The sequence below is a fragment of the Rattus norvegicus genome, chromosome 1 (assembly GCF_036323735.1).
Source record: "Rattus norvegicus strain BN/NHsdMcwi chromosome 1, GRCr8, whole genome shotgun sequence".
NCBI classification, from domain to species: domain Eukaryota; kingdom Metazoa; phylum Chordata; class Mammalia; order Rodentia; family Muridae; genus Rattus; species Rattus norvegicus.
Window position 1 is genome coordinate 170,273,602 of NC_086019.1, and position 24,502 is coordinate 170,298,103.

The 24,502-nt window shown below is 38.2% G+C and overlaps 1 protein-coding gene and 1 non-coding gene across 2 annotated transcripts; one reads left to right on the plus strand and one right to left on the minus strand.

Moving 5' to 3' along the window:
• Positions 1-1,772: 1,772 nt before the first annotated feature.
• Or10a5 (olfactory receptor family 10 subfamily A member 5) lies at positions 1,773-2,726 on the plus strand. The gene has a single exon (NM_001000203.1). The coding sequence runs from the start codon at positions 1,773-1,775 to the stop codon at positions 2,724-2,726; it is 954 nt and encodes a 317-aa protein (NP_001000203.1).
• A 15,471-nt stretch (positions 2,727-18,197) lies between these two features.
• Positions 18,198-18,278, minus strand: Trnaa-agc48 (transfer RNA alanine (anticodon AGC) 48). Its single transcript has one exon. It is a non-coding gene; the product is annotated as a tRNA-Ala (tRNA).
• Positions 18,279-24,502: the final 6,224 nt, after the last annotated feature.

Below are 24,502 nucleotides of genomic sequence, written 5' to 3' on the forward strand. Positions count from 1 at the left end.
CGAGCCCCTTCAAGCTCTTCCAAATCTTTCCAGTTTTTACTTGATTCTAGTCCTTTGCTAGTTTTTACTAGGATCCTATCCATTCAGCCTAGTTAATGAAGTATTTTCAATGTGAAGGAACCATAGGAATACATAGAAATGCTTAATTTCTTTTATAAAATGAATAATTTTTAGAAAAATAAAAGAAATGATCAATGGTTAGGTGCTGGAGACCTGTCCCAGTGATAGCCAGGTCCCACAGAGGAGATAGGAGTCAATGAGGGAGAAGTGAGTCAGACATAGCATTTGGTACAGCCTGCCTGTTGGAGTGCTTCATTTATACAGGACTCAGTAGGCATGGATAGATTCATGTTGTTCCAAAACATAGATCACATCATTTTTGTCCCTGGACATGGGTTTTAACTTCTCTTGGTCATTAGTTTCATCACCACTGATAAACAGTGACAGAACAGAGTTGTCTTTTATAATCATTTTCCCTCATTAACCCAGTAACCCGACATTTATGAATATTGTGATTTCAAGGACATCAGGCAGAATATCTCCAAACCAACCTGGGCAAACTGTCATGTCCTGAGCAGTGTGCTATTAGCTCTTAATGATCAGAATGCCAATTATCATTAGACACAAGAAAAATCTTCAGGCTGAAGCTGCTGCACTTACGGTTAAATTTCTGCCCATAAACAATGTCTTTATTTTATTGTAGAATTTATTTGTATGTCTAATCTTGGTATTCTATTGTTCCTTGGTCATAGATCATCATGGAGACCCTGCATGAGTTAACTTTTCTAAGAAAGGGAGTCTTAATACTTTATTCTTTTATCATTTATGCACACCATTCTTTGTCCACCTGAGAAGCCCCTGTGTAGAGAAAACACCAGCAAATCTAACTTTGTTGCTGTATCTTTCCCTCAAGGGGTATAACATATGAGGCCCCCAATTTTATATGCCATATAATTGTGTGTGAATTGTAAGAAGAAACTTCTAACCTGACCTGCTGCCAAATCTTCTAGCCAATTGAATCTTGTTTAACTTTGTAAGTTTACGGGCTGGGGATTTAGCTCAGTGGTAGAGCGCTTACCTAGGAAGCGCAAGGCCCTGGGTTCGGTCCCCAGCTCCGAAAAAAAGAACCAAAAAAAAAAAAAAAAAAACTTTGTAAGTTTACTCTGTTCTGATTATCTTGTTCCTGAGTGATCACAGGGGCAGATGTTCCAAGAGTGTCATGGAGTTAGAGCCTCATAAGAAGATCTCTGTTGCCTTATCTGAGTCACAACCTCCAGGTCATAAAGAAGACCTTTGAGTAGGGCCACATACGGTTATCTCCCTAAAAGCAGGAGCGGCAATAGGTTCAGGGATTTGCTGGGGAAGCTTATGAGCAATACTCCTGGAAGAAGGGAGTTACTCATAAAAAATTCTATCAATCAAATATTCCAAGTTGTGCAAATATTAAAAGCACCCCTGAGCATGCAACCTGTGGAGATCAAGGCCAAAAGTGGAAGAAAACATGACGGTGATTGTATCCCTCAGCTTGCTTTCCTGAATATTTGTCAAGAAGGTAGCTTTATGATTTTCACTGTTTCCATCAGATATGGTTGTGCAATTAGATGTTTGGCCTATACCTTTGTCTTCATTGTTAGGCTTCACATGGTGCTTATTCTTTCAAAAGATCTGGTTTCCCTGACAACTATCAGAAGTGGAAAAAATAAATCCAGAATCTGTTTTGTGTGATCAAAAATCTATCTCCATGAGCACACAGGTTATTTATAACCACGTCCATGGCTATAGGAAACCAGACAAGAGTAACTGAGTTTATCCTCATGAGCTTCTCTTCCCTGCCTACTGAAATACAGACCTTGCTCTTCCTGGCATTTCTCAGCATCTATTTAGTCACTCTGCTGGGAAACAGTCTCATTATTTTGGTGACTTTGGCTGACCCCATGCTGCAAAGCCCCATGTATTTCCTTCTCAGGAACTTAGCCTTCTTAGAGATTGGCTTTAACCTGGTCATTGTACCCAAAATGTTGGGGACTCTGATTGCCCAAGACACAAGTATCTCCTTCCTAGGCTGTGCCACTCAGATGTATTTCTTCTTCTTCTTTGGAGTAGCTGAGTGCTTCCTCCTGGCCACCATGGCCTATGACCGCTATGTAGCCATCTGCAGTCCCTTACATTACCCAGTCATTATGAACCAAGGGACACGTGCCAGACTGGCTGCTGCTTCCTGGTTTCCAGGATTCCCTGTAGCCACTGTGCAGACCACATGGCTCTTCAGTTTTCCATTCTGTGCCAACAACAAGGTGAACCACTTCTTCTGTGACAGCCCACCTGTTCTGAGGCTTGTCTGTGCAGACACAGCACGGTTTGAGGTCTATGCCATTGTTGGAACCATTTTGGTGGTCATGATACCCTGCCTGCTGATCCTTTGTTCCTACACTCTCATTGTAGCTTCCATCCTCAAGATTCCATCAGCACAAGGGAAGCACAAAGCCTTCTCCACCTGCTCCTCACATCTGCTTGTTGTCTCTCTTTTCTATGTGTCTTCAAGCCTCACTTACTTTAGGCCTAAATCAAATAATTCTCCTGAAAGCAAAAAGTTGTTATCATTGTCCTACACTGTTGTGACTCCCATGTTGAACCCCATTATCTATAGCCTGAGAAATAATGAGGTGAAGAATGCCCTCAGCAGGACCTTCTACAAGGCGCTGGCCCTCAGAAATCATATTACTTAAACATCAACATCCTCTCTCCTCCTTAAATGTCCATTGTAATGATACCCACTTGTGAGATGGCTGTTAGGAAGCTCAGTAGAGACTAAAAGTCAGAGAGGTAATCGATATCTTTCTGTATTTCTTTGCCTTCTCATTATATAAACATTATTTTTCTCAACAGAGTTTTTTATTTTTTGGTGCTTCTATGACAAATTTATTCAAGGTATTATTTTGCTAATCAGCATGAAAATGGCATCCATTGTGCACTGTCTGGAATTCCAAATGTGTACTTGTAGACAGATATGAGAAAATACAGTAAAAAACATCAAAAGTCATCCTTGCCCTTTGTCTGGCTTTAGACTCGTCTGAATCCAGGTGCAAAGGAACATCCCTATTCTACTGCATGTTTCTTGTGTTCTTTCATTTTATTTGACAATCTCCATAGGTTGGTAGTTCGAGATCTAAAACTGAGGGAGGCAAACTACTAGTTCACAAGCATATTTATAGAACATCAAAGTCTCATTGTCTTTTTACTCAGGCTCTTTTTGTCAGGTAGAATAATCCCAGTCTACAGTTCTACAAATTCCATTTTAAGGCTCTAAACCTTTGTTTTAAAAGTTGCAAAATTTTATATACTAACTTCATGATACTCTCCTCTGCAAGGCTTTCCATGGATCTTTGCGGACTCCAGTACAGGTCCTTCTAAGAATGCTATTGTATTACACTCAGTGGTTTTGCATCTCAAAGTTACATTCATTGTGAGCATGAAAAGGCAAAAAAGTACCATGATAGAATAAGTTAATCCATATTGAAGTTAACTAAGTTTATTCAAAGGAATTCAAATGAAGCCATTGCTAAGAGCAAATGAATGTTATTGCGGAGGAAGTGAAACCAAAAATGTTTAAACAATATAATTGGAATACAATTCTAAACCCCTAGTGTTTGAATATTAGTTTTATACTTTTTCACTGCCATATAATATATGAAAATTATTTAGTTCAGAGTCATGGTAAAAACAATAGTTTATAAGGGTGGGTTAAGAGAGAAGTGAGTGGGCAAGATCATGTTTGAGAAAGACATGATGAGCATCCATTTAATACACACTTAGACCAAATTAGCAAAATACAGCTTTATCTTTAAGAATTCAATACAAACAGCCTCATAATATGCCATATATGATCAGACAAATTTGAAACATCCTTCACTTAAGATACACATTGATAAACTAAAACTTTTGTACAAAGGTTATCATACTCTCTACATACCTTAAGACTGGACGAGGTCAAGTGAGGAGTGATATTTATAAATGATGGTTTGCACAAACATGCATGTAAGCCAGTAAAGCCATTAGAAACCAGAAGAGTCTCATACTAGAGTATAGGTGAAGACAGCCCAAAAGCCATCACTATGTACCATAAGTCATATGCAGTGTGGTGAAAGGTTTACTTAGAACATATTAGGGAAATGTATGTTCCACTAAAAAGATCGAAAAACACCATACTACTCATGAAGGTTCTGCAGGGCAAAGTTGCAGTGAGATAAAACAGGGATGAGGGCCAGGTGGAGGACTTGGAAATGGGATAGAATTGGTGTCTTCCTTGATCCTTTGAACTCAAGTTGTCTACCTTAACCTGTGCCTTAGCATGTTGTTGGTAGCAATCAATTGTTAAGCTCTTTGAACTTGTAATGAATATCTTTGAATGGTACTAAATAAATGTTTGAGAATCTTCTTTGTATTTCCTTTGCAACACATAGTCTTTTTTTCTCTTCTGGTGGAATCTGATTCTCTGGACATCATTTTAACTTTGTTTCTTTTTTTTTGCATTAAGATAATTTATTAATGACCTAATAGCTGACTGTTCACTGACAGTCCTTTTTTTTTATTAACTTGAGTATTTCTTATTTACATTTCGAGTGTTATTCCCTTTCCCGGTTTCCGGGCAAACATCCCCCTCCCCCTTCCTTATGGGTGTTCCCCTCCCAACCCTCCCCCCATTGCTGCCCTCCCCCCACCAGTCTAGTTCACTGGGGGTTCAGTCTTAGCAGGACCCAGGGCTTCCCCTTCCACTGGTGCTCTTACTAGGATATTCATTGCTACCTATGAGGTCAGAGTCCAGGGTCAGTCCATGTATAGTCTTTAGGTAGTGGCTTAGTCGCTGGAAGCTCTGGTTGCTTGGCATTGTTGTACATATGGGGTCTTGAGCCCCTTCAAGCTCTTCCAGTTCTTTCTCTGATTCCTTCAACGGGGGTCCTATTCTCAGTTCAGTGGTTTGCTGCTGGCATTCGCCTCTGTATTTGCTGTATTCTGGCTGTGTCTCTCAGGAGCGATCTACATCTGGCTCCTGTCGGTCTGCACTTCTTTGGTTCATCCATCTTGTCTAATTGGGTGGCTGTATATGTATGGGCCACATGTGGGGCAGGCTCTGAATGGGTGTCCCTTCAGTCTCTGTTTTGATCTTTGCCTCTCTATTCCCTGCCAAGGGTATTCTTGTTTCCCTTTTAAAGAAGGAGTGAAGCATTCACATTTTGATCATCCGTCTTGAGTTTCATTTGTTCTAGGCATCTAGGGTAATTCAAGCATTTGGGCTAATAGCCACTTATCAATGAGTGCATACCATGTATGTCTTTCTGTGATTGGGTTAGCTCACTCAGGATGATATTTTCCAGTTCCAACCATTTGCCCACGAATTTCATAAAGTCATTGTTTTGATAGCTGAGTAATATTCCATTGTGTAGATGTACCACATTTTCTGTATCCATTCCTCTGTTGAAGGGCATCTGGGTTCTTTCCAGCTTCTGGCTATTATAAATAAGGCTGCGATGAACATAGTGGAGCACATGTCTTTTTTATATGTTGGGGCATCTTTTGGGTATATGCCCAAGAGAGGTATAGCTGCATCCTCAGGCAGTTCAATGTCCAATTATCTGAGGAACCTCTAGACAGATTTCCAGAATGGTTGTACCAGTCTGCAACCCCACCAACAATGGAGGAATGTTCCTCTTTCTCCGCATCCTTGCCAGCATTTGCTGTCACCTGAGTCTTTGATCTTAGCCATTCTCACTGGTGTGAGGTGAAATCTCAGGGTTGTTTTGATTTGCATTTCCATTATGACTAAAGATGTTGAACATTTCTTTAGGTGTTTCTCAGCCATTCAGCATTCCTCAGCTGTGAATTCTTTGTTTAGCTCTGAACCCCATTTTTTAATAGGATTATTTGTCTCCCTGCGGTCTAACTTCTTGAGTTCTTTGTATATTTTGGATATAAGGCCTCTATCTGTTGTAGGATTGGTAAAGATCTTTTCCCAATCTGTTGGTTGCCGTTTTGTCCTAACCGCAGTGTACTTTGCCTTACAGAAGATTTGCAGTTTTATGAGATCCCATTTGTCGATTCTTGATCTTAGAGCATAAGCCATTGGTGTTTTGTTCAGGAAATTTTTTCCAGTGCCCATGTGTTCCAGATGCTTCCCTAGTTTTTCTTCTATTAGTTTGAGTGTGTCTGGTTTGATCCACTTGGACTTAAGCTCTGTACAGGGTGATAAGCATGGATCAATCTGCATTCTTCTACATGTTGACCTCCAGTTGAACCAGCACCATTTGCTGAAAATGCTATCTTTTTTCCATTGGATGGTTTTGGCTCCTTTGTCAAAAATCAAGTGACCATAGGTGTGTGGGTTCATTTCTGGGTCTTCAATTCTATTCCACTGGTCTCTCTGTCTGTCTCTGTACCAATACCATGCAGTTTTTTTTAATCACTATTGCTCTGTAATACTGCTTGAGTTCAGGGATAGTGATTCCCCCTGAAGTCCTTTTATTGTTGAGGACAGTTTTAGCTATCCTGGGTTTTTTGTTATTCCAGATGAATTTGCAAATTTTTCTGTCTAACTCTTTGAAGAATTGGATTGGTATTTTGATAGGGATTGCATTGGATCTGTAGATCGCTTTTGGTAAAATGGCCATTTTTACTATAGTAATCCTGCCAATCCATGAGCATGGGAGATCTTTCCATCTTCTGAGGTCTTCTTCAATTTCTTTCTTCAGTGTCTTGAAGTTCTTATTGTACAGATCTTTTACTTGCTTGGTTAAAGTCACACCGAGGTACTTTATATTATTTGGGTCTATTATGAAGGGTGTCGTTTCCCTAATTTCTTTCTCGGCTTGTTTCTCTTTTGTGTAGAGGAAGGCTACTGATTTATTTGAGTTAATTTTATACCCAGCCACTTTGCTGAAGTTGTTTATCAGCTTTAGTAGTTCTCTGGTGGAACTTTTGGGATCACTTAAATATACTATCATATCATCTGCAAAGAGTGATATTTTGACTTCTTCTTTTCCGATCTGTATCCCCTTGACCTCCTTTTGTTGTCTGATTGCTCTGGCTAGAACTTCAAGAACTATATTGAATAAGTAGGGAGAGAGTGGGCAGCCTTGTCTAGTCCCTGATTTTAGTGGGATTGCTTCAAGTTTCTCTCCATTTAGTTTAATGTTAGCAACTGGTTTGCTGTATATGGCTTTTACTATGTTTAGGTATGGGCCTTGAATTCCTCTTCTTTCCAGGACTTTTATCATGAAGGGGTGTTGAATTTTGTCAAATGCTTTCTCAGCATCTAATGAAATGATCATGTGGTTTTGTTCTTTCAGGTTGTTTATATAATGGATCACGTTGATGGTTTTCCGTATATTAAACCATCCCTGCATGCCTGGGATGAAGCCTACTTGATCATGGTGGATGATTGTTTTGATGTGCTCTTGGATTCGGTTTGCCAGAATTTTATTGAGTATTTTTGCGTCGATATTCATAAGGGAAATTGGTCTGAAGTTCTCTTTCTTTGTTGGGTCTTTGTGTGGTTTAGGTATAAGAGTAATTGTGGCTTCATAGAAGGAATTTGGTAGTGCTCCATCTGTTTCAATTTTGTGGAATAGTTTGGATAATATTGGTATGAGGTCTTCTATGAAGGTCTGATAGAATTCTGCACTAAACCCGTCTGGACCTGGGCTCTTTTTGGTTGGGAGACCTTTAATTACTGCTTCTATTTCCTTAGGAGTTATGGGGTTGTTTAACTGGTTTATCTGTTCTTGATTTAACTTTGGTACCTTTTATCTGTCTAGAAAATTGTCCATTTCTTCCAGATTTTCTGGCGGTGTCTCAGGCACAGGGGTCCTGCCGCTCCTGGGCCCTCCTCCACGGGAACCCAGAGGCCGTATACATTTTCCTCTTGGGCCAGGGATGTGGGCAGGGGTGGGCAGTGTTGGTGGTTTCTTCCGCTCTGCAGCCTCAGGAGTACCCACCTGACCAGGCGGTGAGGTCTCTCTCCCACGGGGTCTGGGAGCAGAGAGCTGCTGCGGGCCGGGATCCGCAGGTGTGGGACTCCCGGTAAACACAGGAAGTGCCCGGTCCTAGAGGAATTCTGCCTCTGTGTGTCCCGAGTTCACCAGGCAGCTCTCTTGCAGCAGAAAAGTTGGTCTTACCTGTGGTCCCGAGGCTCAAGTTTGCTCGCGGCGTACTGCCCACGAGCTCTCTAACACATAGTCTTAAAGTAGAAAACAAAAGCGCATATTCTGATAATATGTTGTCTTTTGAAACTTGATGAAATTTTGTTACTTGTATTTTACTTTGTGTTTATAACTTGGGGAAATAGTAAATATCTATGTAAGAAAGAAAGACAGAAGATTTATTACTGTCTCTAGATAAATGACTGGCAGAGAGTGCATGTTTCATGGTATTGTTTTCCAAGGTCACATTATAATTAATAGATATAATTAATAGAGGACTATTACAAATAAGTCATTACTTTGTAGGTACTCTCCTATGTCCAACACTCTAAAAAGTTAGACTCATCATCAATGTTCTTATTCATGAAGGGCATGGGGCAGGAATTACACACTCATGATGAAAGTACAGTCAAGATTAGAAATCAAAATCTCTACAATCAAGGTTAGAAATCAAAATTGAAGAGTGGGAGAGATGGATCCATGCTTAAGAATACCTGGTGCTCTTGCAGAGGACAGGGATTGGTGGCAAGCTCCCACAGGTTATTTCACAACTGCCTGTAACTTCAGTTTCAGGGGATCTCTGAGGACACTGCATGGACATAATGCATATACATACACTCAAGTAAAACATATATACATGCATACATACATACATACATACATACATACATACATACATGACAAATAAATCTTTAAAAGGGAAGCCAAATAGAGTAGATTGTTCTAATCAAGAAGTTGTTTCACATATTTTCTTCAATAAAACAATGTATTGAGGGCCAGCAGAAAGAATGGAAACAGGTGACTTCGGGAGAAAGGAGGTTGGGAGACTCTCTAGAATGTACCAGAGACTTGGAAAGTGAGAGACTCTCAGGACTCAAAGGGGCAGATCCTAGATGAAATTCCCTGGAGTGGGGAGAGGGAACTTACTGAACCCACCTCCAGTAGAAAAACAGGGCATCAAGTGAGGGGATGGGTTGCTATCCCACAGTCAAAGTTCTGACCCATAGTTGTTCCTGTCTGAAAGGAGTGCAGGGATGGAAATGGAGAAGAGCCTGAGGAATAGAAGGTCTAGTGACAGGCCCAAAGTGGAATCCAGTTCAAGGGGAGGCCCTAAGATCTGACACCGTTACTGAGGATATGGGGCATTCACAATAAGGGACCTACCATGACTGCCCTCTGAAAGACCCAACAAGCAACTTAAAGAGTCAGATGCAGATATATGCTCCCAACCAATGAACAGAAGCTGCTGGCCCTTCTGGTTGAATTAGAGAAAAGCTGGAGGAAGCTATGGAAGAGGGCAACCCTGTAGGACAACCCAGCAGTCTCAATTAACCTGGACCCCCGAGATCTCTCAGACACTAGATCACCAACCAGGCAGCATACACCAGCTTAGATGAGACCCCCAACACATATATAGCAGAGAACTCCCAGGTCTGGGTTCAGTCAGAAAAGATGCACCTAACCCTCAAAAGCCTGGAGGCTCCAGGAAGTTTAGAAGTCAGGTTGGGTGGGTAGGGTGACTGCAGACTGGAGCGTGGACAGAGAGAAAGTATGAGATGTGGAACAGTCAGGGGTGGACCAGGAGGGGAATAAAATCTGGAGTGTAAAATTAAATAAATTTAGAAAAATAATGTACTGACATATGTGATGTTATATAAAGTGACTCTGTGTTAACTCCACTGATGCCCCAAAATCCAAAATTATCTTCCTTTCATGTTCTCTTTTTCTCAAGGACAAATACATGGAATATATACAGAATTCTCCCTAATTTACTTCCTTCTTTCCCTCTAATGTTCATTCACTACCAACACATGATAAATTAATGATTAATGTTTATTAGTCTTAATTTGAGAAGTCACTAATTAGTTTACTTACGTTACATAGTGAAAAACCATATAACTAGGGGGAAAGTGAACTGCAAAAAGGAGAAAAACAAATCACTAAATTTTTATTACCCTAGAACAAACAGTGATTACATTCTATTGTACTAAACTTCATAATCTCTGACCGTTGCAGCCTTATCATATGTAAATTTTATTATACATTTTATTATTTAATATTATAGCTTGAGTTCCAAGATTTGGATATCCATCAAGTTATTTGTTACATTAAAAACATAGCTAAGCATGATAATTTGCACTCAGAATTATAACATTTGAGTTGAATAATTAATATGAAGAAAGGTCTAAACCCTAATCATAATGTATTTTTCATCTCCTGTAATTATTTTTAAAAATAGGAAAAACATATAAATCATATGAAGATGTATAACTGGCATGATATAATTCATTCAGTTTCTTATTGTTCATTATATAATTCATTCAGTTTCTTGCTGTCTGTAATCCAACTGTATTATTTAGAAGTCAAATATAAAGAGTAATGAGATAAACATTTTTGTAGTTTGAATTTTTAAATCACATGCAATAAAATTTCAAATAGAATTAGTGGACCAAAATACATGACAGGTCATATTTTAATTATTTTCTTTTGCATACACTTAATATATGCCAAACACTGTACTTATTAATATTTCCATGATAAACATGAAAATTTCCGGTTGATAAGTAGGGTAACTTTATAAAACAGGCATAATCAATTAAACGTATATTCACTTAATATGAAAGCTTCAAGATATGAAGGAAAATTCATAGAGCTGAAATGAAAAATGGACAAATTATTAAATATTGTGGAATGATTTAATTCATTTCCCAAAAATCAGTAAGCAGAGAGAAAAATAGCAAGCTTATAAAAAATATCTTGAGAAAAAAAGAGACATACGTTGTCCCCAAAATACTATTAAAAGAAGATGCCAGGAGCTGGTTCAGCTGTTAAATATGCTCACTGCTCTTCGAGAAGACCATAATTCAGTCCCCAGATCTGAAGCAGACTAACTCTAGGGATAAAACTTAACAATGCCCTCTTCTCCTATGCAAGGCACCTCCACCCTTGTGCAGCCAAAACTAAGACACTTTAAGCTTTTAAAAAAATATTTCTAAGAAACTTAACCTCATTAATTACTACAAAGATGAAATAAAATTGATCACCTATAACCTCACAAAAATCTTCAAAAGTTGTTAAAGCATTTAAAATTTACACAGTCAGACTCCTCTCAACTTTATAAATAATAAGGAAAACTGTTCAGGTTGTTATTATAAAAATGACCGTTTAGCAAATTCTAGAGCTAAGGTTGACTCTTTGGCATTTAAATGAATGGTACCCCACATTTAAAATTAGAACTTGTATTGGCCATGGTGATAGACACTTGTAATATCAGCACTATGAGGTCTGCAGTGGGGAGAGGAGAGGTTCAGGGTCATCCTCAGCAAAGTACCAAATTCAAGAATGACCTCAACTACATAAACTCCCATCTCTACAACAACTAACATTAAGTTTCTTAAATTGTCGTGGTGGAGGAGGAGTAAATAGCAAACACATAAAAACAAAGGGCTATTTTAGAAGTCTTTGTGTGATAACATAAGCTAATTCCTGTACCTGAGTTAAGAGGTAAGGAAATAATACACTACACTGAACAAAACCACAAAATCACCAAGTAAAGAAGAAGTTACTCTGTGAAAGTCCAATAAAAACTGTGTTTCAATTTTTTATGTGTTGCTGTTTCCCTACATCTATGTCTGTGTGTCCCATGCAGTACCTTCAGAGTCAAAGAAGGGCATAGAATCCCCTGAGACAGGATTTACAGGTGACTGCCAGTGTCCATGTTGGTGCTGGGACTCAAACTCATGTGCTCTGCAAAAGCAACCAGTGCTCTTAAACACTGAGCCATCTATCCAGTCCCACCTTTTCTATTTACTTATTTTATTATTGCTGAAATTTTGTAATTTAGAGAAGTTTAAAAACAAGTTGATACATAGAGGTCAGCACAAACAAGACATTTAAATGTCATGTTAATGATTTTGGAGGTTAATATGTACACAATAAGTAAAGTTTAAGACATTTTGATCAAGACAGTGACTTAGCAAGCAATGGTAGCTGCAGAGCAGCTGGGAATAGGGAGACTAGAAATACAGAGACTGGCGTGATAAGTGACCTTGTTTACAATAGTGGCACTAGAAAACACTTCAGATTCTAAATATGTCTTAATACAAATTTCACTTTAGTAGAGGTGGACTGTGACAACTGGGGGGGGGGGTAGACAGCACAGACCCCACCCACAATTCTGATGTAAGCAAACAATGTCACATCTGCCCTCTTTTTCAAGCCTAACAAGGAAGGAATAAGAGTCCATGTGCTCAGAAAGGATAAGCCTGGAGAGCGAGGGATCAAAGAATTTGATTTCCAAATTGTAATGGTTCAACTTTGTGATTGTGCATGACCAACACTGTGCTTAATTTAACAAAATAGATTGAGGCACAGCTAGCACAGATGGGAAGCATGAGCAAGTCCTCATGGTCCAATTGCCTTAAATATTTACATTTCCACAAGGGCAAAGTTTCCTAACTGAATTGTCTCATGCTCTCTCTACAATCTTTCCGCTTATGACTCTTTAATGGAGTTCTTATCAAGTTATACTGATGCCCTGAATTTATTGAATATTGTTCTTAAATCTGTTCCATGTAATGGCCAATTTTTCAATAACTTTAAATTTAGCTTGAACCCTTTCATTAAAAAGAGTTTTGGATCAGCAATATCACACAGCTAATCAAGAGTTGCAGAAAAAATAAAAATAACTTTTCTGGCTGAAAAGAGTTTTTGCTTCCTATATCTCTAATTCTCCAGGGATTGATTGCCTATCAGTATGCAGTCCTTTTATTTGGAGTTATTTTGACTTTTGCGATCAATCGTGACTTAACTAACAGTGTGTGCCCTGGAAGTCAAGCCCAGGACCACATATGCAGTAGAAAAGCACTCGACCCTTCCATCTAGTTGAATAACGAAGTGATCCTGATACCACTGCACCCTGAGAAGTGGCATTTAAACTCCACTTTCCATTATTTTCATAATGTGTGCCCTAACAGCAAAGCAGAATATATAAAATACTGCTGAACAGAGATATGCACAGCACTGAAAACACTGACATGCAATGACCAATGACACTGACTCTCAGTACTCAAGCAGCAAATGACAGAACCACACACTGTCAAAACCACTCAGCCTTTAGAGTCAGAACAGTCATAATTTACAAACACATGAGTGATATATATCTGCACATGCATGCATACACACACACACACACATGTATATGCAGTCAAATGGTGAGGATAATAAAGATATTAAGTGGAAATGATATGAAATTGTATGTCAGCACTAAGAAACAGTATTATTAGGTTGCAGCCACACTCATGTATTTATGCATTATGGCTGTTCTGACTCTATAAAGGCAGAGCTGAGTGACTCTGACACTTTGTCTTGATTAGCTGAGTGACATTACTGATGCAAAAGACTTTCCAATGAAAGTCACAAGGTGAATTTAAAGTTACTGAACATTACATGGAATGGAGTTAGGAATAATATTCAATAAATTTGGAACACTGGTACACCTTGATAAGAACTCCAATTGATTAGAATGTCATAACTCATGGAGAAAAAAGGTGGAGAGAGCATGAGTGTGTGTGTGTGTGTGTGTGTGTGTGTGTGTGTGTGTGTGTGTGTGTGTGTGTGTACACGCATATGTTGAGGAACTATCAGTGACTAAAAGGGACCACTCATAGTCTCAGATTGAGGAGGTAAAGTAAGTCAGAAACCAGTTAAAGAAAAAGAAAATTACACCACTACATATATCAATCTAAAATTACTGAACCAAAGAGAAAATAAAACCAACAGTCAGAGAAGACAGACACTGCCCATACTATACAGAAGAGATAGGAAAGCCAACAGTGTGTTTCTTAGCATACAACAATAAAAGCTAGGAGCCATTGGAATGGATTAGGGATGTAAATACACACTTTGAAAATGCCATGTATGTTTTTTGTTGAGAAATTTATTGCTCTGATAATGAAAATATAAAATATATGTGCTGATTAGTTATTGATGTTAAAAACCCATATGTTGACCTATAATTTTATTCTACTCTAATTTTATGTGCAGTGAATTAAAATGAAAAATATCTATAAGCACATAGTATATAAAATAATGGATCTCATGTCCCATTTCCTTACATGTATGCACCATAATCTATCACATGCACTCCACTATTCTCTTGCCCATTGTGCACTCATCTAACGATTCTGTCTTTCTAATAATTTTTACCTCCTCTCTAATAGATTCTTCTTGCTTTTGTATCATATTTTTCTGTTGCACATATGAGCAATGTTGACATATTTCCCCTTCAAACAACAAGATGTCATTCTTCTCTACTGATAAATTATACTCAGTTCTTCGAACACACCATTCTTCCTGTGTATTCAATGACACCTAGGCTGACTTATTAACTTATTTATAAATGGTGTGTCAATAATTTTGAGTCATCATTACTAGCATGTCGGGTTTTTCAATTTATTATTTGAAAATATTACTGGTTAATGTTTTTTATTCATAATTTGGTATTTGACTTGCATAATACTTGTTAAATTGTCCAGCATATCTTCTTTTTTAGATTCATTTTCTTTTTTTTCCTCCATCTTTATTTACCTGGGTATTTCTTATATACATTTGATTTTTATTCCCTCTCCCGGTTTCCAGACAAACATCCCCTTAACCCCTCCACTCCCCTTCCATATGGGTGTCCCTCTTCCCATCCTCCCCCCATTGCCGCCCTCCCCACAACAATCACGTTCACTGGGGGTTCAGTCTTAGCAGGACCCAGGGCTTCCCCTTCCACTGGTGCTCTTACTAGGATATTCATTGCTACCTATGAGGTCAGAGTCCAGGGTCAGTCCATGTATAGTCTTTAGGTAGTGGCTTAGTCCCTGGAAGCTCTGGTTGCTTGGCATTGTTGTACATATGGGGTCTCAAGCCCCTTCAAGCTCTTCCAGTCCTTTCTCTGATTCCTTCAACGGGGGTCCTATTCTCAGTTCAGTGGTTTGCTGCTGGCATTCGCCTCTGTATTTGCTGTATTCTGGCTGTGTCTCTCAGGAGAGATCTGCATCCGGCTCCTGTCGGTCTGCACTTCTTTGGTTCATCCATCTTGTCTAATTGGATGGCTGTATATGTATGGGCCACATGTGGGGCAGGCTCTGAATGGGTGTTCGTTCAGCCTCTATTCTAAACTTTGCCTCCCTATTTACACAAACTTGACAGCAATTTTGGAATGGCTTCAGTGTCGCAGCTTCAAGACTTTAAACTGAAGCTGTAGTGCCATCTGGTGACGGAAAAGTTTATTATGTTCCTCACCCCACTTCTCTCTTTTAGTTAGCACACTCTCATAATCTCATTTCCATTTACACTTTGTATTCTTCTGAATGGTAAGGACTGAGATGGACTCTCTCTGTAGCTTGACTTGCATTTCTGTAATAGCAAGCATGATGAATCATTTTCATTTATTTTGCCTGTCAGTATTTCATCACTTGCCTAGTTATTAATTGATTGGTTCTTTAGATGTCAACAATTTTAGTTCTCTGTAAACTCCAGTTATTAAATTTGTCATGGAAAATAGGTGCCAAAGGCTGTTTCCATCTTCTGGACTCTCTTTTCTGTTATTTTCTTTGCTATTCAGGAGCTTGGGACTTACCATAATATTGCTTGTTGCTTCTTATTATTACTTCTTAGTCTATGCTTGTATCTTGAAGTGTCCCTCAATCTTATCCTCTTCTACTTTCAAAAGAGAAGATTTATATATTAAAAGTATTGGTGTTTTTACAACTAAATTTCTATAGGAAATGAGAGAAATCTAGTTTAATTTTTCTACATGGAGACAAGACACTGTCTTCTCTTCAACATAGGTATTTTATACCCTTTATTGCTTTATTGAATACCAAATCCATTTTGTTGTGTGGATTTACTTCTGGGACTTCTAATGTACTTGCATATGTGTCTACTCTTATGACAATACTATGGTTTTCTCACTATGACAGCAGTACGTTGTGACATCAGATGTTCTGATCTGCCCAACATCACTGTTGTTACTCAGGAAAACTTAAGCTATTTGGGGTTATTTAGAGTTGGGTTCATTAGAGATTGTTTTCTTTGTTTCTGCAAAGGTCACTGGTAGACTGATAGAGACTTCATTAAATTTGTAATTTGGTTTTAGTAACATAGCCATTATAACAACATTACCAACTGTTATATAAGATCACAGTCAATATAACAATCTGCCAGTCTATGAATAAGATGCCTGTTTCTGATAGACAATATTAAGACTGGTGGAGAGTTGAATTTAGTTCGTGAGCTATAGTTTTCAAATTCATTGATTAAAAGCATAATGCCAAAACAAAATGCTTAGGCTTTAATACCGATCTTGTCACTTATCAGCAAGTCTTAGTCTCTTCTTCCATAAAGAATGACACTCATAACCCTATTTAACAGCTTGATTGGGAGCATTCTTGAGTCACTGCAGGCAAATCAGTAAAGAATAATTCTAGGTGCACTATAATTTCAATAGAAATGTAAGCCATTAAGGTAATGTGATGGTGTAGTGTTTAAATTAATAGTGCAGTAACAATGATAAAAATTAAGGCATGGCAGAGAAATGATTGTGAGATGGTAGCAAGAAAACAAAATTGGAAAGGATTCCCTGCTAACTTGTTTGAACAGAATTTTGTGAACTATAAGCAATAAATTTTATTGGGACAAAGAAATAATTAGATCTATATTTTTAAAACATCACCTTGGCAGTCACAAAAAATATCAGGTATTAAGTGGAAACAACCTGTAAGACAGGCCAGTCAAAAGACTTTTATAATGGAGCAGGATTAACTGCAAGGAGGGTCACTTCTTAACCTTAGAGGTTGAAGTCTCCCATCAATACAAGTTATCAGATGTGGTTCAAAGCAAAGGTGACAGCCCAGAGGAAATCCACCAAAGCTCTGGCTAACAGCCATTCCCTAAACCTGCAGGCAGCAGGGACTTGTGACTTGGAGGTGGCCCCTTGCCAAGATAAGCTCATCAGAAGATGTAGTTCTGCTGCCTGAACCATTACCCTCTCCCAGCTCTGATTCTGCGTATGCACCTAAGGTTACCCCTAGGCCCCATTGTAGGCCACTGGGAACCTCCGTCATCCTCTCTCCCTGTGCAACAGAGTAGCTCATTAACAACTTTTTAATGAGGTCACAGACAGTGACTGCTCATTAATAAATTTCTTAGTTTGTGCCCCAGAGACCATGGAAACTGAGAACAGAAGTCATTGACAACAGTGTTTAGCCATAGTAGATACAACAGAGTGAAAAGAGGAAACTTCTTTTGGCAGACTCCCAAACTTTTACTGTTGGACCTCTAGGGTACTTGAAGATCCCAAAAAAAACTGTAATTCTGAAAATAGAGACCTGGAGGGACTGGGACCCTGATGGGATGAAGGAAGAACAAAGCCAAGTGAGCCTAAGCTGGGAACTTCTCTTGGTCTGCTAAGAAATACTCTGGAGAAAGTCAGATGCTATCTGGGCTTCCTGGCATGTTACGGAAATGAGACAATGCTCCTGGAACAGCTTGCCATCTTCTCTTTGGTATCTAGATACCTTCTTGTTTCTCCTTCACATCCAAGAGCAGATTCTTTGTTTTCTCAGTCCTTTTAGATTATTTTCCTAGGGATCCACTAGCATTTTCCTCTTCACTCTGTGTGCATCTTTGAGACACCCCATCCATTCTCAGGTTTACAGTAAATTATCCCTGTGGTAATAAATCTCAGGCACTGGCTTGTACTTCCTACAAGGATCAGGGATGGAGCCTACTAATTGGCCTGCCTGCAGTAATGCTGCAAGTTTAAACATAGTTTACTCCACTCTCCGCAGCTGTCCTGAATGCTTTCTAAATTTATATCTGTCATTATCAAGTGTAAAGCTTTTATCGCTCTCTTCATCTTCAGAATAAGACTAATGTTCTTACACTGTCACAAAACATACTCAGAGTTCAGTTCTGGCTTCTTCCCCATTACATTTCAACAGGGAGCAATTTTTTTTTCGGAGCTGGGGACCGAACCCAGGGCCTCGTGCTTGCTAGGCAAGCGCTCTACCACTGAGCTAAATCCCCAACCCCAAAAAATGTGTAGCCCGGGCTGGCCCCGAACTCGTGATCCTCCTGCCTCTGCCTCCTTCAGCAAATCCTACCGGTGTGCGCCACCACAACCGGCCCCCATTACATTTCATACTACATCTGGCCATTATTTGAATGAACAAGCAATTATTGTGATGCCATTTTATCCTCGTCCAGTTATACAGTGGAAAACTACTGTGTGTTTTTCTATATAGCTTATTCTGCTTAAATATACAAAAACTAACATGGAGAAGGAAAGGAAATAGTAGTACCTGACGATATGTGATGTCAAAAGTCCATGGATGTGTCAAAAAGACAAAATGTATTGAAGCCATTAAACAAACAGATGAAATATATATACTATGCTGGGCTTAGGGAACTGAAAAAGATATATTTATTTTATAAATAACATCGGAACAGAATGGTTCCTCAACAGAAACTATATTTTGTTATCACTGTTTTGTATCTTTTCTGTTTTCCTGTCTATAGTTCTCTCCTTTTACACTTCCAACCCTGTCCCAAGATAATACTAACATTATTTAATATTCAACTAATTTTTCCTTTCTTTGAGAGCAATTCTACTATGTAAATCTAGGCTTATCTTCTTTAAAGCACATCCTTCTTCAAATATCTTGCATGTATAGATATTAAGCATTAATTAGATTGAGCTGGATTTCACATATACAAAGAATACAGTAATAGCAGCTTATCACTTATATCTTTATTTCTAGCATTAAATCTAGTGTAACTATAACTTTAGATAATCTGACATCCTCTTCTAGCCACAATGAATACAACATTCATATACACACATATACAACATTCATATAAACACATGATTAAAAGCAAAAATAAAACTCTATGTTTAAAGCAAATTTCTCTACCAACACTCTATGCTCCTTTTCCAAAGACAGCAATTGCCATTAACATCTTATAAATTCTGTCTAGGATTTCCTAATGAAAATTTTTGTTTATATATTGATTGTTTTCTTTTTAAAATCAGTTAATTGCTTATTTACATTACATCTTGACTTAAATTTCTCCTCCCTCCTCCCCTTCCAGTTCCCCTTCCTTGTTTCTGCTCCCGTACACCTATCCACTTCTCCTACCTTCCCCTTCAGGAAAAGGGAGGCCTCTCAGGGATCTCAACCAGCCTTGGCATATCAAGTTACAGTAAGACTAGACTCACCTTCTCCTATTTAGGCTAGACAAGGCAGTCCATTTTGGAGAAAAGTTCCTATAAAGGAGATGGGGGCAACAGAGACAGTCTCTGCCTCAACTGTTTGGTATCCCACAAAAGATCAAGCTACACAACTGTAGCACATATGCAGAGGACCTAGGTCAGTCCCATGCATGTTTCCTGGTTGGTGGTTCAGTCTCTGTGAACAACTATGGGCTCAGGTTGTTGATTCTGAAGGTCTTTTTGTGGTGTCCTTGACCCCTCTGCCTCTATTAATCCTTCTTCTCCTCTTCCACAGGATTCCTTAAGCTCCACTTGATGTTTGACTGGAGTTCCCTACATCTTTTTTCATCAGTTGCTGGGCGAAACATCTCTAATGATAGTTATGCTAGGCTCCTGTTGTAAGTATAGAAGAATATCATTAAGAGTGTGAGGAGTAGATTCCATCTCATAGCATGAGTCTCAAACTGCACCAGTCATTAGTTGGCTACTTAATTTCTGCTCCTATTTTACCCCTCCACATCTTGTAGGCAGGACAAATTGTGGGTCTAAGTATTTGCTAGGTTGGTGTCCCAATTCTTCCATTGGAAACCAGCTTAGGTTCAATATTCCCCATTGCTAGGAGTCTTAGCTAGGGGCACCCTCATAGATTGCAGGGAGTTTCCATGGCCCTAGGTTTCTAGGTAACCATAAAGATGTCCCCTGCCCTCCAATTCCAGTTGTTGCTCCCAGTGCTCTCTCCCTCTGTCTTTCCCCACGCCTAATTCATTTTGTTCCCATCCCCAACCCCCGACCCCAATCCCAATGAATTCCCCTCCCCATCTACCCATAATGTCTATTCTATTTCCCTTTATCAGTGAGATTCAAGCACACACACCCTTGAGCCCTCCAGGTTACTTAGCTTCTTTGGATCTGGGGATTACAGTATGGTGCTCCTTCATAGCACCATACTATATCAATTTATAAGTACATACCATATGTACATACTATATTCATCTTTCTGTGTCTGGTTATTTTGGGATGGCCTTTTTTAGTTCCATTCATTTGCCTGCAAATTTCATGATGTGCCTGCTTTTAATAGTCAAGTAATACTCTATTGTGTAAACTTACCACATTTTCTTTATCCATTCTTTGGTTGAAGGATATCTAAGTTGTTTCCCGATTTTGGCTACTATGAATAAAGCTTCTGTGAACATAGTTGAGTAAGTGTCCTTGTGATGTGATGGAGCATTTTTTTGGATTTAAGTCCATAAGTCGTGTAGCTGGGTCTTGAGGTAAAACTATTCCTAATATTTTGTGAAGTTATCAAATGGATTTCCAGAGTGGTTATACAAGTTTGCACTTGTAACAGCAATGGAGGAGTGTTTCTCTTGCTCCACATCCTCACCAGCATGAGGTGTAGCTTAAGATTTTTATCGTAGCTATTCTGACAGGTGTAGAACAGAATCTCAGAGTCATTTCAAAATTCATCTCCCTGATGGTTATGGATATTGAACGTTTCTTTAAATGTTTCTTGACCATTAGAGAGAGAGATTCCTGTTGAGAATTTTCTGTTTAGATATATATCATTTTTAATTGGGTTATTTTGTTTGCTGTTGTCAATTAGAAATTATCTTGAGGTCTTTATATATTTTGGATGTCAGCTTTCTCTCAGATGTGGAGTTGGTGAAAAGTTTTCCCATTCTTTAGACTGCCATTTTCCTTTTGTCAGTGTCCTATGCCTTACAGAAGCTTTTTAGTTTTGTCAGTTCACATTTATTAATCATTGATCTTAGTGACTTAAGCTATTGGTGTTCTGTTCAAGAAGCCTCATGTACCAATGTGTATAAGGTACTCCCCACTTTCTCTCCTTCAGGTTCAGTGTATCTCACCTATCAGGCTTAGTGTAGATTTTATGTTGAGGTCTTGATTCATTTGGACTTAAATTTTAGGCTGGTTGATAAATGGGTATCTATTAGCATTCTTTTACAGGCAGACATGCAGTTAGACAACAACCTTTTGAAGGGTATAGTTTCCCTAACTTCTTTTACATCCTATTTGTCATTTGTATATAGAATGGCTACTGATTTTATTTTAGCTAGCTTTGTGTCCACACACTTTGCTGAAGGTGTTTATTAGCTGTAGGAGTTCTCTCATAGAATTTGTACATCACTTAGATATACTAACATATCATTTGCAAAATAGCAATACTCTGACTTCTTCATTTCCAAATTGTATCTCCTTGATCTCCTTTTGTTGCTTTATTGCTCTATTTAAAACTTCAAGACTAGACTGAATAGATATAAAGAGAGTGGGCAGCCTTGTCTTGTTGCTGATGTTAGTAAAATTCCTTTGTATTTCTCTATATTTAATTTGATGTTGGCTACTGATTTGCTGTGTATTGCCTTTATTAAAGGTTTAGGTACAGGCCTTGTATCCCTGATCTCTAATTTTTATCATGAAGGGATGATGGATTTTTGTCAAAGGCTTTTCAGCATCTAATGAGAGATAATCATGTTTTTCTTTTTCCTTCTGGTTTCCTTATATGCTGGATTTCAATGACATTTTATTTGTTTTATTAATAATTTTATTTGTTAACATTTAAAATTATAATTCTCTTCCTGGTTTCCCCTCCACAAACCTCCCATTCCAACCTCCCAAGTGAGATTGCTTCAAGTTTCTCTCCATTTAGTTTGATGTTGGATACTGGTTTGCTGTATATTGCTTTTATTATGTTTAGGTATGGAATTGAATTCCTGATCTTTCTAAGACTTTTATCATAAAGTGTTGTTAAATTTTGGCAAATGCTTTCTCAGCATCTAATGAGATGATCATGTTTTTTTCTTTTAGTTTGTTTGTATAGTTGATTACATTGAAGGATTTCCTTATACTGAACAAATCCTGCATCCATGGGATGAAGCCTACTTGATCAGGGTGAATAATCATTTTGATATATTCTTGGATTCGATTTGCAAGAATTATATTGAATATTTTTGGATCGATATTCATAAGGAAAATTGGTCTGAAGTTCTCTTTCTTTGTTGGGTCTTTGTGTGGTTTAGGTATAAGAATAAATGTGACTTCATAGAGGAAATTGGGAGCTGAACCTTCTGTTTTTATTTTGAGGAAAAGCTTAAATAGTATTTAAATTAGGTCTTTTTTGAAGGTCAGATAGAATTCTGCACTAAAGCTCACTGGTCCTTGACTTTTTTGGTTAAGAGACTTTTAATGACTGCTTCTATTTCTTTAGGGGTTATGGGAATATTTAGATAACTTATCTGATTCTGATTTAACTTTGGTGCATGATATCTGTCTAGATTGTCCATTTCATCCATATTTTCCAGTTTTGTTGAGTATAGGCTTTTGTAGTAGGATCTAATTATTTTTTAATTTCCTCAGTTTCTCTTTTCATGTTTCCCTTTTTGTTTCTGTTTTTTTTTAATTTGGATACTGTCTTTGTGCCCTCTGGTGGGTTTTACTGTTGATTTTCTCAAAGAACCAGTTCCTGGTTTTGTTGATTTTTTTGTAGAGTTATTTTTGTTTCTCCTTGGTTGATTTCAGTCCTGAGTTTGATTATTTCCTGCTACATACTCCTTTTGGGTATATTTGCTTTCCTTTTGTTCTAGAGCGTTCACATATGCTGTCAAGTTGCTAGTGTATGTTCTGTCCAGTTTCTTTTTGGAGGCACTCAGAACTATGAGTTTTCCTCTTAGCACTGCTTTCATTGTGTCCCATAAATGTGGATATGTTGAGCCTTCATGTTAATTAAATTCTAAAAAGCCTTTAATTTTTTTGTGTATTCCTTGACCAAGTTATCATTGAGCAGATCATTGTTCAGTTTCCATGCATATGTGGGCTTTCTGTTGGTTTTGTTGTTACTGAAGATGAGCCTAAGTCAGTGGTGATCTGCTAGGGTGCATATGATTATTTCAATCTTCTTGGGTTTCTTGAGGGAGGCCTAGTTTGTGACCATTTCATGGTCAGTTTTTGAGAAGGAACCATGAGGTGCTAAGAAGAAACTATATTCTTTTAGTTTAGGATGGAATGTTCTATAGACATATGTTAAATCCATTTGGTTAATAACTTCTGTTAATTTCACCATGTTTCTGTTTATATTCTGTTTCCATGATCTGTCCATTGATGAGAGTTGGGTGTTGAAGTCTCCCACTATTATTGTGTGCAGTGCAGTATGTGCTTTGAGCTTTAGTATAATTTCTTTTTATGAATGTGGCTGCCCTTGTATTTGGAGCATAGATGTTCAGAATTGAGAGTTCCTTTTTGGTAGATTTTTCCTTTTATGAGTATGAAGTGTCCTTTTTTATCTTTTTTGATAACTTTTGGTTGAAAATCAATTTTATTCAATATTAGAGTGGTTTCTCCAGCTTGTTTCTTGGGACCATTTGCTTTGAAATTTTGTTCCAGCCTTTTACTCTGAGATAGTGTCTTTCTTTGTCAGTGAGGTGCATTTCCTGTATGCAGCAAAATGCTGGGTCCTCTTTAACTATTCAGTCTGTTAGTCTACGATTTTTAATGGGGAATTGATCCAATGATGTTAAGAGATTATAAGATAAAGTGAGTTTTTCTTCCTGTTATTTTGTTGTTATATTTGGGATTGTTTGTATGGGTATCTTCTTTTGGATTTGTTGAAAGAAGAGTCTTTCCTTGCTTTTTCTAGGGTGTAGTTTCCCCTTGTGTTGGAGTTTTCCGTCTATTATTCTTTGTAGGGCTGGATTTTTGGAAAGATATTGTGTAACTTTGGTTTTGTCATGGAATATCTTGGTTTCTCCGTCTATGGTAATTTAGAGTTTTGCTGGGTATAGTAGCCTGGGCTGGCATTTGTGTTCTCTTAGGGTCTATATGATACCTGCCCAGAATCTTCTGGCTTTTAGAGTCTCTGGTGAGAAGTCTGGTGTAATTCTGACAGGTCAGCCATTATATGTTACTTGACTATTTTTCCTTACTGCTTTTAATATCTTTGTTTTGTGCATTTGAATATTATGTGCAGGAGGAGTTTCTTTTCTGGTCCAGTCTATTTGGAGTTCTGTAGGCTTCTTGTATATTCATGAGCATC

Coding starts and splice junctions, on each gene's coding strand:
- Or10a5 (NM_001000203.1), top strand. CDS start 1,773: ATGGCTATAGGAAACCAGACAAGAGTAACTGAGTTTATCCTCATGAGC.